The following is a 21338-nucleotide window of genomic DNA, read 5'->3' on the forward strand; positions in this document are numbered from 1 at the left end:
GTGAAAGGTTTTACACCCTAGGAGTGCCTGCAAACTTATTTTTAGCTTAACAGCTAAGGAAGTGCAGCTTAGAGCTGCTGCACACTAACAAGATGAGAACAAGGACAAAAAAAAATAAATGTTTAGTTTAAATTGGTTTCCTTTTTTATTATCTGTCAGGGGAATGCTTTTAGATGTTCAGAAGAGTGCAAAAAAGCGTCCAATATAGCACCTCAAAGTAAACATACCACATGCTGTCTGTGACAGAGACTAAAACTATTGTTTCCTGCATATTTCTTTTATTTTTGTTAGTTTTATAAAACAATTTCTAAAGTCTAGTTTTTACTTTTATTTAAGTTAACAAAAATGTTAATTTTTTTCAACCTTGATTTTAGTTTTAAGTCTCTTAACAAGCTGCTGCTTCATACCCAACTTCTCTTAACCTTAATGACTGAATGGCTCCATCTAGTGCCCACATATGGAACAGCAGTGAACTCACACCTAAAACACTAACGAAACCTTCACAGAAGCCCTGCATGTTAAACTGCAGTGGAAAATAAAGCAGCTGTAAGAAAATGTATATAAGCTGAAAACTGTGGATTGCATGCATCGACTAGGACTGCTTGCTCAGTTAGTTTCACAAAAAAAAAATTGCAAAGACATTTCAAAACAATCTTGCTACAAGTCATAACATAATTATTGCTTTAAATAATCTAGAAAGACAACATTTGATAAACTCTAAAGTAGATACAGTAATGATGTGAAATGATGAAGGGTGTTTTTATACATGAAACAAGTTCATGTGAAGTCTCTTCATGTGACGTGAAGCAGATGCTTGAGCTGACTCGAAAACCAAAAAGCTTTTCCCGAGAAACAGATTTGTGTTACTGGATGTTTTAAGATTCTGGATCATTTAAATACGTTTAATTATCAAAATAAATGACACACAGGCGCTGCTGATAATAATAAGCCAAAGAATCCAAATTTATATCCACAGAAAATAAATTCACTGTGACATTAGTTTTAGTCTGCCATTCACAACAGTCTTATTTACATAAAAAACATTTTTCTTGTGTTTTTTTTTTTTATTTCTTCTCCTCCTGCCCTTCCTTCTCCTTCTGTTTCTCCTCTTCCTGTCGTTCACGGCCAAATTCGACCACCAAAGGTTTCCCAAGCAACCGGTATCTGTGGACTAACTGCAAGGCATTCTGGGCCGTTTCAGCATCTGCCAAAGAAAAAGAAACACGCCAAGTAACACCCCAAGGAAAGAACCAAAAAACTAAATAAGGAAAATAACAACTCCCACTCTGTGGATTTCCGGTTTCATGAGGGGAGAGTCTGGAATGAAAGGACCCCTGTGGAGCTGCAGAACAAATGTAATGTATGTGTTTTTGAATCTCTGTAAGGTTTTTTGTGGCCAATTTTCATCAATTTATCATGTTTGTGTTTTTTCTAGACAGAATGTGCATGGATTGATGTTGATTTTAGTAAAAGACTTTTCTGTTAAGCCTAGGCACGCCATAGCACCACGAGCTGCTTTCGTGGCTTCCGCCATTTTGATTTCAGGCATGAAGCCACCAGCAGCAGCAGAGAATTTGGAGCAGGAGCCTCCTGATACCAATCCCCTTCAACCACTACACAACCAGCTGCTCTTTTACACACAGGGAGGTTTCTGTTGTGGTTTAACTACGCCTCCAACGCCTAGTTACTGTTTGTGCCAGGTGCCCTCCATAGTGAGAATAAAAGAGGGGGAGGCCCAACAAACAATAACACGCTCTAACGCCTCACAGACAAAGCAGACATGCCCCTAACTCTAATATCCAGGTGAACGAGTCATAAAAACCCCCATTCCCCTTCAGTGGAGCGGAGAAAGTCCATCCATAGGCTGTAAACATACTTTTTAACATGCTGTCTTTCCCCATTTTTCAGCCATTGAGGTGGTCCCATCAACAAATTGGATTTTTTTGTAGAAACCAGCTGGACCAATCACGCTTTAGCAGAATGTCAGCATTTCTCATTTGCGATGGTACAGTTGCAAAAACTGAAACAACATGTAGTTTTTTTGTGTAGAAACTGGTGTAAAGAATTATTTTAGCTGTTGTATTCATTGAGTACCATCTCCTTGATCGCCCCCTGTTGCACACCTAGCTGTATTGCAGATAATTTTGCCTGCACACCACCCGACTCTCACCTCTTATCTTTCTCACCTGGCAGAGTGATGAAAGCCTGACCCTTCATCCTCCCAGTCAGCACCCGGTAAAGCACCGGGGGCCCGTCCTTCCTCTCAAATCTGGAGAACAGCGCCACCAGCTGGGCCACTGACGCCTGTGGGCTCAAGTTCTTCACACACAGGACCTACACAAAGAGAGAGAAAGCACAGTGAAGCTGGTCATGTTGTGTACCGCCCATCTCTTGACTGTCGCACTGTGTTGTGCTGAAAGTACATCTGATGATACCAGGATGTGGGCCTCTGTTTCCAGCTGCAGCTTGGATGTGCTCGCAGGAAACTATAATTACAGTATACAACAATTATCATCAAGCTCAATTTACAAGTGAGTGCCTCTCAACCTGCACATCTTAAAGGTTGTTAATTGCGGTGAGATGATTTGTTCCATTTTAATGTGTCATTTTAGCAGCGCTACTGTGCAGCCAACATACAGCTTCACTGTGCCTTTAATGTTATCCCTATGGGGAACAGGGAATAAATACACCACACGCAGAGGTGGATGTGCACACTTTCAGATGATGTAATGCCTTTATGTTAGATAGAAACAACAATCTGGGAAGTGCTGAGAGCAGAAACTGTGGAAATAATAATTTGGTGCCACAGCTGGCCTAAAGATAAAGGAACTAATCTGTCAGGATCATCATAAAGGTGTGAGGTTTACAAAGGTAGCTGCTGAGACCTTGGAGGGTTTCCCCGGCTGGTAGTTTCGGAACCTTGGAATGCTCCGGATCCCTTCTTCTGATTCCCGGTTCTTTAGGATTTCTTCATCTGTAATTGTCTCAATCTCCCCCGTCACAGTGAGTGGTCTGCTTGGCCCCGCCTTTGCTGCTCCGCACAGGCTGCTGATTGGCTGGCTTATATTAATCTGTCTCAGAGGAGCCAGTCGCAGATGCTCTGGTCTGTTTTCAATGTGCTGCTGATCTGAGGTGTCTGAAACTGAGTCTGGCTGGATGGATGAGCGACTGTTTCCAGCCTGCAGGTCTGACGGACTGTCAGAAGCATCTCTCGATTGATTTCTGTCTGTCTGTGAGTTTTGTGATTGGTCAGATTCAGCTGTGTGCGGTGCGCCTGTCGGTTCTCCCTCAGATTTCTGTTGTGAAGCTTGTTTCACCTCCTGCTCCCTGAGAACTTCTCTATAGATAGAGTCCAGTGGGTCAGAGGTTGCCCCCTGTTGGTTCTCCTTCTTATCTTCATCTGTGATGGAAACAACACAGGTTACACTTTCCTGACATGACACAATTATGATAGATGACTGCAGATTTTTTTACAATTTGAAATACCACACCATACTACGGTAAAAACAAGTAGAATTATTGTCTCATGCTGAGTCAAAGGACAAGAAAGATAAATGTGTTTAACATGAGTTTAAAAATGGACAACTTAGGTAACTGTCCCCTCTGAGCTTCTGCTTGGAGTTCTGTATATGTAGGAGCAACTGGTCATATGACCTGAGAACTCAGACAGGAGTGTAGAGGTATAGCAGCTCAGATGAGACCATTTAAGGATTTAAAAACAAATACGAGAACTTTGAAACTGACTCTAAAGAGCACAGACAACCAATGGCATGAAGCCAGAACAGGTGCTATTTACTTTTCTTTATGTGTCCCAGGCAAAAGACACGATACAGCATGTTCAACTAAGCGAAGACATAAGAGGGAAGACTGGCTTTGCCCAAAATAATCCAGCCGAGATGTAATAAACAATAAAGAAGAATGAATCCCAGTGGAAGCAGAAGAAGTGCAAAAAGCAGTGGCCCTAAAACTGAGCCCTGTGGGACCCCATATGGCAGAGCGGGAAACAGAGCCAGCGAGGCTGATAATACTCATCTATTTTTCTCTGCTAAGAGTACACAGTTGTAAGTCAGTAGTGGTTAATTTTGATTGTTACTTCAAACTTTCTTCTTCCAATGGCTGTCCCTTGAACAGCATGTGGGCGGGGCTTGTGTGCTTCAAATGTTCAGATTGGGGATATCCGCCTTTTTTTTTTTTTTACATTATATAGACCTAATAGTAGAAAAAACTGCCTGAAGTGGAGTCTTTAGAGCAGTCTGAAGTTTCAGCTTGTACAAACAATGACCTCATTGCTGTAAAAGTATATTTATGGCTCAAAATAAGGAAGGATTCACTTTTTAAATATAATTTAATCATTTTCAAAGTGAAAGCAGCTGTTGCCTCTCAGATGAGAGGTCAGCGCTGGAGCTTCCTTACTATCAGTTCCACAAAGAAACCACAACTAGTCACTTCTAAAACAGAACTGAAGATGTGTTAAAGGTATTTATGGCCCATAAGGTCAAAATCATACAATCCCTATTCCGGCAACTCTTTCAAACTGCTGTAATGCTCTCGAACAAGACTCTAAAGTGTAATATTTGAGTTTTGACCTGTGACTTCTTTTTCACCAAAAACTCTGTACCTCGATGATAGAGTGCTGTGAGGAAACCCAGGCGGTCATTCCCATGAAACAGGGCTTGTTCAATCTCCATCTCCCGGCGTGACAGCGGCCGGCTGGACGCAAAGCGTTGTGGGCGGGACAGAAGCTCCATCCGGGCGGCGATTTTGTCTTTAATTGCCTGCAGGCGCTCTTCCTTTGCACCTGGAGCTGCACACACACCATGGGACTGTGTGGGAAGAAAGGCATTCATCTAAAGGACGTGTGCATTAGCCTTGCTTAAGTGTTTTTCTCTAAAAATAATCCCTCAAAACTTTCGAGAAACTCTTACATTTATGCAGTAAAAAATTGTGCATTCTCTGAGATGAAATTGGTGAAAAGATCCCCACAAATTCATAAGGAAAAACCTCAAAGTCTCTGAGATTTAAGTTACGCATTAACCAGTAAAAACTTCAATACATGATCATGTTGGAGAAACTCTATCTCGTTTACCCAGGTTTACCAAACAAAAAAAAGAAAGAAAAAGTTTTGACACAGTTGTATAATGGACTCACAACATGTCTTGTGGTGTGAAAACACTCCAAACCACAAGACAAACCCAGCCTCTCCTGTTTGGAGCCGCCTCTCTGTCCTCCGGGGATGTTTTACCTTCTCTGCTGTCTCTGGTGCATCTCTGCTCTGCCACAGCTGGATCTCAGTGTCATTCAGGCCCAGCTCCCGCAGGCTGGCCAGTTCCTTCTCCCCATCCTGCAGGGCCTGGAACTGGGAGAGGCTCTTCACTCCCGCTGCCTGCTCCCCAAACGGCCGATAAAGCGCCGCTGGGGCAAAGCACTGCCTCTTGGCTACACATCTGTTAGACAAAAATGATTTCAGAACGAGATCAAAACTAAGCTCTGGAAAAGCAGCTGTAGCCTTATCTGAGACTCTGGTTTAAAGGTCACATGGCGGCTTCAGATGTTTTAGAAAGAGAAAAGACTGTGTGTGTTTCTGTAGCCCCGAGGGCTGTGCTGCTCTGTGGGACAGTGAGGATAACATGACACAGCATCTGACGCTTTTGTTCGAAGCACCTCACAGTAAGAAGAGTGTGGGATTTTTCTTTTATAAAGCACAGAACGTTCAGTACAAATGAAGTTGCATGGCTTTGTCCTCCCACTGAGTAACACAAAGACAGGTCTGATTCTCTTGCTTTAATGTTTATATATTATAACTGTGTGACACGAATTTTATCCAGCGAGAGGTAAACCACAAGCTGGCCAAAACTAAATATATATCTACATAAATCAAGCAGATCTGCCTTCAGTTTGACCAATAAATGATATCAGTATTAGATTTAAAACTGAGCTGAATTAAAAGACAATTTATGGATTTTATGTCAATATTGACAGGGTTCCCACAGGTGATCAGGGTCCTTCAACTGTTCCACACTCTTACTTTAGAATAGAATATCTTTAATTCACTGTAACATCTAACACATACAATGAAACTGAGTGCAATTCCAACATTGCAAAGGGGGGAACACATATACAAAGCACTAAACTACTGCATCTAAGCTTCTTAAATCAAGAGGTGATCAAACTTTTCAAGTTGTATCTCCTAAATTTTGAAACAGACTTCCACAGCTCATCAGGTCTACTGAATCTGTGGCTTTTTTAAACAACTAAAAACTTATTTCTGTAGATTTGAAAGGGCGAAAGATTATTTTTGGCTCTTGTTCTTCTAACGTGTGTATGCAGGAATGAATATCTGATCATGTGTTTGAAAGTCTGAATATGTATACTTATCTTATGCATTTATTATTATTATTGTTGTTGTTGTATTTATCTTTATTTTTGGGGGGTACCTTTCAGTGAGTGCATGGTGTCTGTTTTTGCAGAATATATTGCTATACAGCATTTGTGTAGATGCTAATGCACTGCAGGAGGTCACAGTGTGGTAGATGTAGATGTGGTGTCATATCTACTACTTGTCCTCAGTTCACTGAATATCTGCAGAACTGAAAGCAAATCTACATGACATTAGGGACAAACGTTGAAGTTTGTGTACATGATGTGATATTTCACCATATTGGACTCTAAATTTTGCACTGTGCCTCAACGTTATGCAGACATCATGTATAATGCTTCCTCCTATTCTGACCGTTCAATGTCGACGTCAGTGTGGAGCTGCTGCAGCAAGAGGCCATGCAGCTGCCGCTGGCCCTCGGTCTCCTGCTCTTCCAGCAGCGGGCCATCCTCACAGGGTCGCCGGGTCACTCTGACAAATTTAACACAGACACACAGCAGTTCAGAGACTCACTGGATGCGGATATAAAAGAGATATCTTTCAAAACTGGCTAAAAAGGCCACAACTATGTTCACAAGACTGAATCAAGTGGGAGGTGTCAACTAGTACGGCTTTCTAGAAAAAGTGCCTGAAATCACTAAACCACATCTGATGCAAACAACAGTAATAACATCTGTATTTATTTTAGCTTCCCGGAATTCTCAAAAAAAAAAAAAAATTAACAACATTGTGAAAAATGACCTCATATCACCTGCTTACAACTACTAACAGATGAAAACCCCACAGTATTGAAGGAAGATACAAACACAGAGAATCAGAGAAAGTCCTCACATTAGCGATAATGGGATAATGGGTATTTTTGCTAGAAAAATTATCTAAATGATTTAATATGAGCAAGTATACCAGGCCATTGCAGATTTTTGAATTCAATCAATATGGCTTTATTATATGGACATTAGATTTTTTTTATTAAATTGAGAATCTGGCCGACAGCAGACGCATATATGTTTTTGTTCATTGTGTTTTTGAAAAATCCCTACCTCTATTACCAATAAATACCTGCTTTTTTCAGCCAATCATTAAACAATTTACTTGGTAAATTATTGTAAAGCAAATAATGTCTTGGAGTGCCTATCCCTACATTATAAATGCTTTTATCATGTGCCAGAATTAGTTTGGAATTGTAAATCTTCACAAAACACAGAATATTACGCAAGCTTGAAGTAGGTTTTTGCAATATGCACTGATATATGTATGTAGATGCCCTGCAGGAGGTCACACTGTCATATCTACTGCTTGTCCCAGACTCAGGCGGTGTGTGCAGCACTGAAGGACTGTGGGATTTGTTTTAAGGTTAAAAAAATAATCTTACAATTTTGAATGAAAAAGTACTGTTTTGCTTTGAGTAAAAGTGTCAGTTCAATTCTCTGACATATTATCTTCTTGATATTTTGGCCAGGAGACAAACATGGGCTGCTGCCACTGCTTTGTCATTCCTAATAGGCTGATGCAGTCACAAAGCCCAATATTGCTATCGATGCTCATTTGAGCACTGGTGCATCATTATTAGATTTCAATCTATAAAATTTGTTTTAAAGATTCAGTACTGAATTATTGGATAACACATAAGACTCTTTTCTCAAAAAACATCTTCAAGAAGTTTCAGGCAAAAATTATGACTTAAATATAGACTGGAGATAACTTGCATGAGCCACATGCAATTGATGTTGCAAACATGACATCACCCATTGGTTAGTGAAGTCTCGTTCACTGCATGTTTTTGCCATCGACGTCTTGGTGTTTTGAGACCACACGTGAGGAGCGAAGGGCGCGTTTGGAAAAACTGCATCCTCACTGACTAATGAACACATACTGGATATTCATCCTTTCTGACTCTTAGAAAGACCAAAATTCACAAAAAGATCTTATTATTCTATTAAACATTGACCAAAACTAGTGACTCATCCCATCATCAGGTCATCAGGAAAGTGTTCACTGAGGTCAAAGAGAACGAGAGCACAAGCCAGTTTTCTCTTAACTTCTACAGGACTGGAAGTCTTTTGTCCTGTTGGGCATTAAACAGAATAAAGGTTTAAGGCATGTCTGAGTAGACTTCACTGTGTCTATCATTTATAATGTCTATTTCACCCAAAACTAAGGGTCCCTAGCCAGGAGTGCTAGGTAGCCTAAAACACCCACTACAGCCTACAGTTTGTCAAACAGCTGTGCCTACTTCCCACAAATGCCTTATCTCTGGATGCCAGAATCTCCAGAACACCTGAGTGTATGTCTCATTCCTCTAAGTCATGGGAGCCTGGAAAGAAAGCGACTGGACTTCTTTAAGTTTTGGGAAGATGTCTTCTTCAGTTCTACAACTTACAATGCAGTCTTGAGATCCCTTCCCAGTCATCTCAACCCCCACTCACATGTTGCATCTGGTGACCTCAATAAGTCACATAATAGGGTGAGGCAAAGTCTCACAGTGGTTTCACCTTGGCTCATGTGATGAGGCACACGATTAATAGTGGGTCAACAACCCTCTGGATGGACAACCCTCTCCAGGATTCATATACCTGGGACTCTCCACGGTTTGAAGAAGCCTCTTGGATTAGAGGTGAAACGTCTTCACAAAACTTAAAGAAGTCCAGCCATTCTCTTTACAACCTCCTTAGACAACAGCTGGGTGTGAAGAAACATCAAAATCTACTTGTACAGTGACCTTTTGACATCTATTAAACGTATAGACTTTCATATGAGTTAGCTGGGATGTTGCACCCAGTGAACATGGATGACCTCGTCAAACTGTTTATTTAAATGGAAACTATGATGTTAAGGCACCCTCGTATTTTACCCAAGTGCTGTATGCACTGCTGGTACTTTCTACTTCTTTCGGTTTTTATGGCAGTTGCACTGGCAGTTGTGTTTTTCACTCTCTTCTGCATCTCCTGCACACATTTAAATGGTCTGATATACTGCTGCTCCTGTTATCTCTCCTTACTGTATTTTTGATCCACCATAAAGCAGATCCTGTATTAAGTAAGAAAGACCAGTAAAAATTTCAGGCTTTAGTTTTTGAGATATTCACGCTCAAATGCAAAAGTGCAAAAAGAAGTGGATGGATAGGCCTCTTTAAAAATAAATATCTATGAAGGTATTTAATATATGAAGCTAAAATTTCACAGAACTCATTATATATGTCAAACTAATTGGAGCTGGTCAAGCAGAAAATGATCTAAAAATCTGATGATCTGAGATGGAACGACCCTGATGTAACAAAAATCTGCTACTTGTGAACATCTCTATGTCTATTACATTACCTGAAGAATACACGCACACACATTCAGGGTAAGGTAATGTGAATGGAAAAAGAACCAGAAGGTAGGTTTTTGGAATATTTGAACACTTTCACCACAGGTGATCATCTGCCTCCATCTCATCTATTAATCCTATTCCTCCTCCGTCACGTCGGCCCCCTGCATGTCCTCCTTCACTACATCCATAAATCCTTTCTGCAGTCATCTTATTTTTCCCCTGACAGGAAGCTCCATCTTCATCATCCTTTGTCCATTATATCCACTATCCCTCCTCTGCTCACGTCCAGACTATGTCATGTCTCCAAGCTGCTCAACCTGACCTGTCTCTGTCTGACACACTCATTCCTAATCCTGTCCGTCCTGGTTACTCCTCATTGGGTAGCACTCGTGACACACCCACCAAACGACAGAAAACAGACCTCGGAGCTGTTGCACACCTTTTTCCCCGCACTGTTATACAGCGTGATTTCAGCCCCAGGTAAATTAGACCACGTTAACTACTAAACTCTGTAGGGCATGCTTCTCCAATGCAAAGAATTCTGCTTATATTTTTTAGATATTTAGCAGTTTTTGAATTTAGAAGGTACATAATCATACTTTATTTGTGCTTTTGTTTACGGTACATTTGTATGAATACAATATGAGTGGTTGCTCCGAAAAAGCCCAATGCTGTCTCACCTACAGAGGAAGCCAAAATAGAACCTCACCTTGCTTTTGGTGTGCATGAGATGATGCTAACATATTTCTGTGACTTATTTATTTTTTTTTACATTATCCAGATCGAAGGTAACGGCCACACGAGATGGGAGACGGTCCGTGCTTAACAGTAATCTACAGAAGTGCTGAATAAACATGTAAAAGTAGTTTTTAGAGCTGATAGCCTGACAGAGAAGCTAACGCTACATGATTTTAGCTGCTATCTCCATGACAACATCCTGAGGTAAACGTAAAAGGTACGTAACGGCTTTACATTGTTATTTTTTTCCTTACAGCGTCGTTAACCGGGGTCTAAAACCCAGCGTGTTTGATTCAAGTGGCACAAATGTTTGAAATGAGTAATATACAACAAGGATAACTGAAAGTTTTGTTTACCTCCTCATGTTTCCTGGCAGAATTGTCAGTTCCGGTGTGGAATCATGGGAAATGTAGTCCGACAGAAACTAAACTGTTAGCACCCTTTTCATGTTTACAGTTGTGGGAATTAATAAAGAAAGCGTATCACACCTTTGTGTGATATTAACCTAACCCCAAATTATGGGTATTTGCGGCTGAAAAATCCCCCTAGCAAGAACATTTTTAATGTAAAACCGGGATTACTAAAAAGCCTGAGGTTCTTAGACTGCACATTACACACTGCTCATCTCCTCTGCATTATTTGGCTCCGTTTTGCGCTCATCAGTCCTGACATGCAGACTAAATTTTTTCCTCTGTGCAAAATCCCTATTGAAGAAAAAGAAAATAAAAAAATAATAACGCCCTCGCACTTGCCACACCCCTCTCTATTACCGAGGGTGTGGTTATGACTACATCTTTCACCCGAACTGGCTGTGCCTCTCCTCCTTCCATCTTGGCTGTGCACGGTGTCACATTTATCAAACTGAATGCTGCAAAGCCTCGATACATTTCCTAACGCCCCCACCCTCCCCGCCCAGCTTAAGTGTCCTCAATTAGCCTGCTGGGTGACGTCAGTAAGGTGACATGGGTGTTTCTCTTCATCATCATCCGTGGGCAATAAGCTGCTGCAGCACAGCATTAGTGCATGGGAGAGGGGGTAATGTGGAGAGCAGTGCTTGTAGATGCAATTAAAGCCCCCCACACCTCCACGCCTCTCTCTTTGCATTTGTGCGCTGGTGCTTCTGCAGCAGCTCCTCTTCCACTGCCCGCCCGCCCGCTGCCGGTGTCGGGTCGCCGGCAGAGCGGCCCCGCTCCTCTGCAGGGCTGCAGGGCTGCGCAGCTCCTGACTGACAGAGAGATGAGGGGTGGGGACGCAGGGTGGGGTCACAAGCAGGGAGAGGCGGAGGAGGAAAAGGCAGAGAGAGAGAGCCCAGCCCTTGAATACACGGCAACAACACGCCGACAGAGAGAGAGAGGGAGAGACACAGAGAGACTGGCTGTTTTTTTTTTTGTTTTTTTGGGGGGGTAAAAGCACAGGGAGCCTTCGACGCCGCGGATATGAACTGAAAAGAAACACTGGAAGAGGCAGGGATCGTGTTCCTATATCCCGAAATATTTGACTGTAAAGGTGGAAAACTAGCCCCCCCAAAAAAGCCCTCCTCTCTCTCCCTGACAGTTCTTATTCAGATAGAGCTACACCCAAAGCCCCGACCGACCCCCTCCTGCTCCTGCTGCTCCACCCCTCCGCCGCTGCACCGCTCCGGCAACCGAGATGCACACGGAGACCCGTAACAAGAAAGTAAGTGCACGTTATTGGCTTTGCACTGGTCAGTGGAGGAATTAAAAAAAAAAAAAAAATAAGAAGAAGAAAAAGAAGAAGAAACATCTACCTGTGTGGGTGATCTGCCTGTACACAAGCAGAGTTGACATTGTCAACCCAACATGAGCCAAAAATATGACTGTCAGTGAGCGAATATAGCCTGTGCTTCTATAACAGTCACAAGTGTATCCTTGCAGGCAGTTTATTTTGCAAATTAGTGGAAGAGTTTTGTAACAGCGACCTCATTGCATTGCAATAACATCATTCCGAGAGTCCTCTAATTCTAATGCAAAAAAAGGAGAAAAAAAAATCCTCCGTGTGTGTGTTTGTGTGTGTCCTGTGTATCTGGCTTTCCCTCTGTGTGCCAGGATAGTTCAGGTTCAATTTTGAATGCTCTGTGATCTCTGAAAGGCAGGAAGGAAACGGAAGGCAGCAACTGCAGCTTGCAGGACACCATCTTAGCTTTTAAAGGGCCAGCAGCCTCTTTTCAAACACAACTCTGGGAAAGCAGCCAGGTGCACTGCCTCCAGCTTAACTCTGCACCGGGCTCCTGCTGCCGAGATGTTCCCCTCTGCGCTTCAGCGGTGTGCGTTTTGAGTGTCAGTCAGGATGGCGGTGCTGCTCGAAACTAAATGAAACTTGGCGTGTGGAGTGTATCATCACTGCAGCTCCAGATCTGTTTGTTTGTTTGCTTGATGGCTGGCTTTGTAGATAGGTGATGAAGCCCCGGCCACAGTTTGGTGCAGCACTTTCAGGTTTCCTGATAAAGCAGCGAACTTTGATCTGTGGATCTGCATGACCAGCCAATGGTGACATGCAGCGTACAGTGCAGCAGATGCCAGATCACACACTGGCATCAGTTCATCAGTTCAATTTCAGCTTATGTGTAGTGAAACGCCTATGACATCACATCCCGTGTTAGCATGGAGAGGGTGGGGGTGGCAGGTGGAGGACTGTGTGAAATACAGCTGTTGTTTTTCAGTGCTGGACGATGTTGAATTTGCAATGACGGAAACCAGAAGAACTCATCCAGCAGATGATTGGTTCATTGATTAAATGACAGTTATTATGAAGGCTTGCAACCATCTGGAACAGATTATTTACTATGTAATAGGAAGTTGTGAAGTAGACACTTTTTAGCCTACGTGCACACACAAAGGCATAAAGCCAGGATCCCCCCCCCAACATTGCCATCTAAAAAAAACCACACAAACTAAATCCACTTTTGGGGTGAAGTCTGCAGGGTTAATATTCACTTTTTGTGCTTAAGCTTAACTACAGGGTGAAAGCAAAAGTGAAAAGGAGGGATACATATTTTAGCCCAAAATCCTCCTTTACTTGGAAGTATTTGGCTATTCTCCAGAAGTTGCCACCCATCAGATGTGCTTTAAAGTGACTGTGAGATGCTGCCTTTACGTTGTGGTGTTTGCACAGTTAATCCACTCACTTTGCATATTTCTGCAGTTTTTGTAATAGGAGCTGGGGCACACTCAGTTTACAGGTCCAACACCCAGCAGTGAATAGTGTGTTCTCCTTTGTGTTTAATGGTAGCTGAGAAACAGCTTCTTAGTGCATTTCCAATCATTTGTAGTAGCATGTTAGGTTGGGTTAACTGGTTATTCTTTTGATGATTGCCCATAGATGTGAATGGTTGTCTGTCTCTGTGTTGAATTGAATAAACAGAAGCTGGATGGAGGGAATATCTGAATATGTCAAAGTCCCCTATGGAAAATCGAAAACCTTTGAGTGGCAAAAACAGAAGAAGTGCCAACGGGGATGTGAACCCCAGTCTTGGTGCTGATAGAACTCCATCCTCCAACCTCCTGATTCAGACGTTGATTTGTTGACTGTGGCATTATTGGCCGTCAAGAGATGCCAGTCTTAGACACCTACAAAGTCTGCCGCCAAATCACATGCAGACGTATCGTTATGTGATGGATGTGAGCGTAGTGGATTGTTTGATGTAGAATCCAATTTCTTCTGCTTATCCAAATCGAGGAGCGGCGCTGCCATGGGGCTAGAGGCAGGGTAGGGGCTGGGCAGGTCACACGCAGAGAGGCAGACAACCATTAGCACACCATTCACCAAACATACACTTTGATTTGGAATGTGGGAGGCAGCCAGAGTACCCAGAGAGAACATGCGAACTCCATACTGCAGTGTAAGAGACCCTGTACACGTGTATGAATTAGTTTAAAGCTATTTTTTTCCTATAGTCCTGTGGAAAAAGGTAAACCTTACCTATGCACCTAGTGCTTCTCTGTGAGGTCTGCACTGCATCTAGCATTCATGATAATAGAGCAGGTACTGTATGTACTATGCAAATACCCGCCCCTACACAAAAACCCTGCATCTCTCATGTGCACACCAATGCATGCATTTCCTCTTATTCTTAGAATGATTAGCAGACTCTAAAATGAGAATAACTGCTGTCTATGCCAAATGAAGTGAGAGTAAGGCAGCTAGGGGGAAGTGTAGTTATACAAACATTTCTCTGAGCGGTGGAGCTGATGTGGAAGTTGAAATGATCTCAGTGTTTGTAGCCGGTTCACTATACCCTTAAATGGGAAGGATGTTTGAGGCCTCTATCTGACTTTACAGGCTTGTTTTTGCCTGTTTTTAAAGTTCAGCATTTCTCTAGTGAACAGCAAGAACATTTGATTTTATAGCATCGCCTCTTCCCCTCTTTTGTGTGATGGAGCTTCACTATAAATTCCTGCACGACCAGCTTTGTTTAAAAAAAGAAACAAAAAAATGTATGAACGGTCAAAAGTGCTTTTGTCTCCAGGGGAAACTGCTTGACTGATTTGCTTTTACCTTAAAGTGGAGACCAATAGATCTGTCTGAAGCCCTGTGACTGAAAAAGACCAGTTTTGAAAAACAAAACTCAGACACGGTGTAACCTCTGCATTTTTAACAGTTATTAGATCCTTTCAGCCTGCAAGAAACCGAGCGAGGTGTTGTCACGGCCGCTCCCTTGCCTGATTATAATTAGCCTTGAGTGAATCCATTAAACAGAGAACGACTTTTATGACTTGTGCCATGTTTCGATGACTCTTTTAAATGCATATGTACAACAGTGTGGCTCTCACGCACTTTTTCTGCCAAATCCAGTAAATCTGCAGGACGTTTACAGCCAGTGTGGAACTGGAACGGCAATGCTTTTGAAAGGTTTGTACTTTAATTACCACTTTTCATTTGCATCTATCTGTATTTATGGATGCCACATGCTACCATGTTTAAAACCAAACATCAGAGCAGTAGAAATGTCTCTGTTAGGGTACCCCACCTCCCAAAAAATATAGTTCTTTCTTCTTCTTCTTGTTTTTTTTTTTATAAGTTGCAAGCAGCAGTGCAACTAGCAGGTGATCTTTTGAGGTCAAAGTCAGTTTGCTGAGAAGTTCACATACCTTCATGTACCCTGTTGCTGTGGTTTTCTCTGCACTGTACTTATGTGGTTGGAACTGTAATGGAGAGGTCTTGTAGACCCGAGTTGATGCCTCGCCTCACCAAGCCTCGCATTTTAGTCTCTTTGCAGTTTCAAGTTTTTCACAGTTGGTGCAAACTGTCACATTTTTTTTTCTATTTGTTTCAAACAAACCCAGAAAGTGAAATTCATGCCTTCCTCTGTGGCGGTGAAATCTCAAAGATATACATCTCTTTGGAACTAAAGGAGTTTAATGCAGTTTATTGTGAAATTAATCACAAAGCAGACATTTGTTTACACTGTTAAAAGTTATCATTTCAGCTTATGTGGTTCTTCGTCACTGACTTGCACATTAGGAGTTAAAATGAAACTGGCTGATTATGGTGAAATGATAAAATGTGACTCAGAAAATAAAATATGGCCTGAAGTATTGTTGTTCCATTTTGATTTCTTTGGTGCAGATTGCCCAGTTTTGGAGATATCAGCTGTAGAGGTGGTGCACAGATTCTTTCTCCAGAAGTCATGACCTGGTTATGCAAAGACATGAAAAAGAAAATATCAGAAGACTTTATTGTGAGCGCTTTCATGTGGGAACTGTTTTATTTTCATTGAATTACCACCAGCAAGTGTGTCATCGCACAGAAAGAAGTGTGCATGTGTCCCCGATGAGGAACTTGTGCTCGTGACAGTGTGACAGGATGTAAACATTAGTGGTATCCCCCCAGCCCCATCCTGAGCTGTAAACTTACCTAGTGCTGCACTTTCTTTTGAACTTTCCCTTTTAGAATGACTGTAATAGATGAGCATTTTGTTGTTGTTGTTGTTGTGGTGTCTCATCGGTTTTCTCAAGTTCTTTCATTTTCAAAGCCCCCCCTCGCCTTGCTTTCTGTTTTTACTTTTACCTCTGACCCAGTTAGCTGTGTTTGAAGCGTGGGAGAGGAAATCAATTTCCTCCCATCATGGTTAAAGCTGTCTCTCATTTGAAAGTGATAGCATTGCACAGTCTTCATCAGAGGCATAGCTGGGCATGCTCCATGGTTTATACTATATGTGTGTGTGTGTGTGTGTGTGTGTGTGTGTGTGTGTGTCTGTGTGCACATGTCTGTTGGATCAGCTGGACTGTATGTGAGAGCAGGTTCAGCTGTACATTCCTGGGCAGGGCATCAGCAGCAAAGGGCCCTTGAATACAAAGTCTGCCTCTGTGTGTGTCTGTGTGTGTGCAACAGAGAGCAGATGCCACACTGTAGGCAATCATTAACAATGCTGAACAAAGTTTGAGCAAACTTCTCAGAACAGGGATGTTGCGTCACCCCCTCTGTGCACGCACACGGACCATACTGTGCAAAAAGTTTGGCCGTCGAAATGAAGTTGAATCATTTTATTTTTCATTTTTCCTTAACATCCATATGTAAACAGGAAATGGGGCCTTTTGGGAATCACACTGAATATTTGTTAATAATTAATGTTATTTTCAGGGAGTAAACAATTCCAATATTGATATTTTGGCTGGTATTACACGCAGTACGATAGCCACACAATGAGAAAGTAAATAATTGGGTCATTGTTTATTAACTTTCCAGATGTGTAATTCACAAACTGGTGAGCAGCTTAAGCGTCCCTGCCAGGAAAGTCGTTAACGCTGGCAGCTTTACTGGCACCCGAGGGCCCATGAACAGCCTAACGTTGGACTCAATTAATATAGCAGTTTGAACCCCCATATAGTGGTAATCGTGAGGCACAGACTGATATGAGACGTGATGATCTAGGGACATCTCTGCATACACAGAGAGCAATGAGATCAAGAGAGACCAGTTGATGGATACCGAACATGTAATTCTTAAGAGCTTGAAGACGAAGGCAATGGGACTTGAGATAAAAGGTCTTCACAAACTTAAAGAAGTCCTATCGTCTTTTTTTAAATTTACAAGCTCCTACGTCTACCCTGACGTGGATGACTGAGAACCTACGAAGGCAACAAGTAAATCAGCAAAAAGTTATAACATGTCCCTGGTTTAATCTTTCTCTTTCAAACTTCTTTGCGGTTTTTCAAAGTGTTAAAAGGCAACAGCAGTCCATGTAGTGGTTCACACATTTCCCTCCGTTTTATTTATTAAGTGCCAAATTGCAATATCAATTGCCTCAAAATGCTTTACATTGTAAATCAGAATCAGAATCAGAAAGACTTTATTTATCCCCAAGGGGCAATTAAGATACAACAGAGCAGCATGACGTTGAAGATAAGGGCAGGGCATAAACAGGCAATAAGAGTGAGATAATAAATACACAGAATATACAGTATATACACAGTTTTAAAATTACACAAAATTACACAAGACTATGCAAGAACAGAGAGAAAACTCCAACAATTAGACAACCCTGGATGAGCAAGCACTTGGTGACAGTGGGAAGGAAAAACTCCCTTTTAACAGGAAGAACCAGTCTTAGGCAGGGGCAGCCATCTGCTGTGAGGGGTTCAGGGTGAGGGGAGGGAGACAGGACATGATAAATCTCTGGTTTGGGACTGTGAAGCCATTATGCTCGCTGTTTCACCTTGGCAAATGGTACTGTATGACAAAAGTGACGTCACATCAATGCACACCAATGCAGCAGGTATACTGGTGTTCTAAGGGGAACACAAGCTTGTGAACTCTTAATGTGTGTCTTAATGTCTTAATGTGGTGACCTCTTGGAATAAAGGAACCAAAGGTACCAACAGTAGGCTAATAAAACACATTAGCTAAATTTTGCAGTTGCAGCTTTATATGTTAATAAGAAAATCTGATCTATTGGCGAAGCAGTGGACCAGCTTAGGCCAGTAATACTCTGACAGAAACCCTGAACTTGCTGTGAGATTTTTTTTTTTTTTTTTAACTCTTTTCTATCTTTTTTCGTGCTTTGATGCTACTTTGCTGCATGTGGTGTAGACAGTGCTAGGAGGACACCGAACAATGTAGGCAGAGCTTTTAAACCATCTGAAGCATCTTTTAGTTTTTTTTTTTTTCTGTCACATAACGGATACACTGATACCAGTCTAGCTGTACTAAGCCAGTATTAGCTGGGTCCATAGAAAACACCTCAAACCCATCCACTTTTGGTGTGACAAGTTTTTTTCCAGAGTGTTTGTCCAGTAGGATCAAACAGTTCTGGGAACTGCCTGAGGGTAACTACCCACTGGGGTGGTCCTCTGAGAACTGCATACCTTTAAGGCCTTTTTTTTGTCTGCATTGGCACAAACAGTAGGAATGCTTCCGGAGGCGAACCACAGCTCATGGTGCTGCTAATGAGAAGTCTCCAAAAGCCCGGCTAATGAATCCCTTGTTTTTGGATTACCACCATATGCCTGTATGTACCCAAGAACGCACCCAGAAACGGCACCAAATGAGATCTGCTTTGGTTGCAGGGTGTTTTGCTTTTACTTGTCCTTTTCTTTATACGGTGCTTTGCTCTATGTGGATGCCCCGGGTAATTGAGAGGAAATGCCAGCATTAAATTTAAAAAAAAAAAAGCTTCTAATATATCAAAATTGCATTTTAATTTTGTTTCATATTTACTCAAATTAGTCTGGACTTTACTGTTCATCCATTTTTCTTTGTATTGTTTCATCTTTTGGAGCTATTTGTGGACTTGTAGAAGCTAGTCTCTCCTCTTGGCACTCATCCCACGATGCCTCCAGGCATTTATTTGGGCAGTTATTTTGAAGTATTATGTAAACTAACTTTGATTTCGGTCGTCATTGGAAGATGAAAACTGCATATTTGGAATCACCATCAAATGTGATGCTTAAAAAAAAGCACTTTGGTGGCTTTTCTCTGGAAAACTTTTCTGCTCCTGCAGAGTTGGACATCTGCATCTAGATTTAAACTCGGTGTTCATTGCATGCCAGATCTCCTTCTTATTATGCTACTGACACAACAAATATCAAACCCGGATTTTTCTTTCTTTCTAATATGGTGGTTGGCAGTGTTGCGCCAATCTAGACCAATCAAGGTACACTTGTGCCACTCAGAGGTAGGTACTCTCCAGCACAAGAGGAACCTTTGAGGCAAGAACTTAAAAAAGATGTCACAAATGGGGGTTTTAGGAACTTTGATGTAACCACTTCATGCTTTGTGGACACACATAAGGGGTACTTCCTTGGAACCAAAAGCACCTATGGATAATTTGCCTTAGTTCTTCTTTGGTTAAGGTTGTTCTTGTTGTCTTTTACTTCTTCATTAGATCTAGTCCAACTTGTGCTGAAATGCTGCAGAATAAATTTAGACTGACAGAGCCCTGATAGTATAACCTGAAAATCTAAAGTCTTTGCCTAAAATATTTGTTGCTTAGCACTGAGTATGAACACACGCACTGAGAGACACACTTTACTGAGTTGTCAGGGTGACAAAGACCAGAATCAGCCGGTTGCTGCCAGCTTGTCACCTCACCCTTCAAAATGCTCTCAAACAGCAGTTTGCCAAGATCTCTGGTCACGCTGACTTTTCAGGTTATCTGTGTTTCAGAAATGAGGATAGAAATGCTGCTGCTGTTTTGTATCTGATTTGTGTCGATGAAAGTTGATCTGGTTTTTTTTTTGTTTGTTTGTTTTTGTTTTACTTTCTTGAAATTATCAGCCATGCTTGTGGTTTTGCAGGTTTTGGCTCATTGTGTATGTGGTAGTTTGCCCCATCAGTATGGAAAAACGAATAACCTGCGTGTAGTTTTTGCCCCTTGATTAGTGTTGTTGTTGAACAGGAGTGCATTAAACACAGGCTTATTGTTTTTTGGATACTTGAGACTTCTAAACAAAAACTTTCTAAATGCAAGACGTTGCATCATTCTTTGAAACACAGTCATCTTCTTTAGAAGGATTCACAAAAGTTTGCCTTAGCTGTTCAACCAAAGAAAGTTTTTCAAATGATAAAAGCCATTACGCCTCGATGAAAACACGGCTTTTGCAAATTGAGACTGCAAATTGCTCCGTGCTGCCATTCCCTTTAAATTGGACCACATTAAAGAATATGTAGAGGAATTTGTCTAGAATAATCTTAACTTAAAGACCTCAAAATACCGCATCACCCCAATAGAGCACTTCGCTCTCACACTGCTTACTTGTGGTTCCTAGAATATTTAAAAGTAGAATGGGAGGCAGAGTCTTCAGCTTTCTGTGGAACCAGTTTCCAGTTTGGATTGGGGAGGCAGACACCCTGTTTCTGTCTTCTGGTTCTGCTGAATGCTGCTTCCTGTTAAAAGGGAGTTTTTCCTTCCCATTGTCGCCAAGTGTTTGCTCATTGGGGTTCTCTGATTGTTGGGGTTTTGTCTCTGTTCTTGTATGATCTTTACAATATAAAGTGCCTTGAGGTGAGTGTTGGCGCTATAGAAATAGAATTTAATTTAATTGAACGTTAGTCTCTGCTGAGCTTCTTCTGCACCTCTTTTCAAGGTTTTTTGTATTTTACTTTTCCTCAATGAGCCAGTTCCCTGATTGCAATGATTAGTTCTAAATGGATTGCAACTGAAGGTTTTCTTTTGATTAGCAGCAGCATGAGGTTTGACAATGTTTCACGGATTTCAGAAACCTCTTCTTGTCTCTCTCGTACGTCAGTTTCTCCAACGGTTTGAAAACATCAACGTGTCTGCAAAATGGGCTTGGTTTGTTTCTTTATCGAAGAGAAAAATTGTCCGTGTTATTGTCAGAACTTTTGTTCATTCCACCCACTCACATACGTCGTAATCCACCTCGCTTCACATGACTTGGCATGTCGTGTCATGGAAATGTTTTTGCAGGTTTTTTCCAAAGGTGTGTGACTT

General features: G+C 41.7%; 2 protein-coding genes and 1 long non-coding RNA gene across 6 annotated transcripts in view; 2 read left to right on the forward strand and 1 right to left on the reverse strand.

The window, feature by feature from the left end:
- Positions 1 to 205: 205 nt before the first annotated feature.
- Positions 206 to 11236, reverse strand: rbm41 (RNA binding motif protein 41). 2 transcript variants are annotated; one of them, XM_005458235.4, is made up of 7 exons: positions 10783 to 11236; positions 6731 to 6847; positions 5243 to 5444; positions 4619 to 4823; positions 2886 to 3400; positions 2187 to 2334; positions 206 to 1204 (listed from the first exon to the last, which is right to left on the reverse strand). In XM_005458235.4, the coding sequence occupies exons 1-7, from the start codon at positions 10788 to 10790 to the stop codon at positions 1065 to 1067; spliced, it is 1335 nt and encodes a 444-aa protein (XP_005458292.1). In that variant the 5' UTR covers positions 10791 to 11236; the 3' UTR covers positions 206 to 1064. The 2 variants fall into 2 exon arrangements, with proteins under 2 accessions (XP_005458292.1, XP_005458291.1); XM_005458234.4 differs by lacking the exon at positions 10783 to 11236 and adding an exon at positions 9694 to 9960.
- LOC112847984 (uncharacterized) lies at positions 2341 to 4578 on the forward strand. Its single transcript, XR_003221840.1, has 2 exons — positions 2341 to 2531; positions 3816 to 4578. It is a non-coding gene; the product is annotated as an uncharacterized LOC112847984 (long non-coding RNA).
- Positions 11237 to 11380: 144 nt separating the features above from the next.
- klf8 (Kruppel like factor 8) overlaps positions 11381 to 21338 on the forward strand; it is an 84699-nt gene continuing 74741 nt past the window's right edge. For all 3 annotated transcript variants that reach the window (XR_001225144.2, XM_025910658.1, XM_013276473.2), the window contains exon 1: positions 11381 to 12103. Coding sequence is in view for 2 of the 3 variants with exons in the window: in XM_025910658.1 (XP_025766443.1) it covers positions 12077 to 12103 (27 nt within the window). In the remaining variant the exon portion in view is untranslated. The remainder of the gene's footprint in view (positions 12104 to 21338) is intronic.

The sequence above is a fragment of the Oreochromis niloticus genome, linkage group LG10 (genome assembly GCF_001858045.2).
Source record: "Oreochromis niloticus isolate F11D_XX linkage group LG10, O_niloticus_UMD_NMBU, whole genome shotgun sequence".
In the NCBI taxonomy this organism is placed as follows: domain Eukaryota; kingdom Metazoa; phylum Chordata; class Actinopteri; order Cichliformes; family Cichlidae; genus Oreochromis; species Oreochromis niloticus.

Excerpts from the sequence above, each read along its gene's own strand:
- rbm41 (XM_005458234.4), bottom strand. The coding sequence starts at position 9,716 with ATGTGTGTGCGTGTATTCTTCAG. Across the intron at positions 2,335-2,885 it reads AGCCGGGGAAACCCTCCAAG|GTCCTGTGTGTGAAGAACTT; the intron begins GTCTCAGCAGCT and ends CTCTTTGTGTAG. Across the intron at positions 1,205-2,186 it reads GGCTTTCATCACTCTGCCAG|ATGCTGAAACGGCCCAGAAT; the intron begins GTGAGAAAGATA and ends TTTCTTTGGCAG.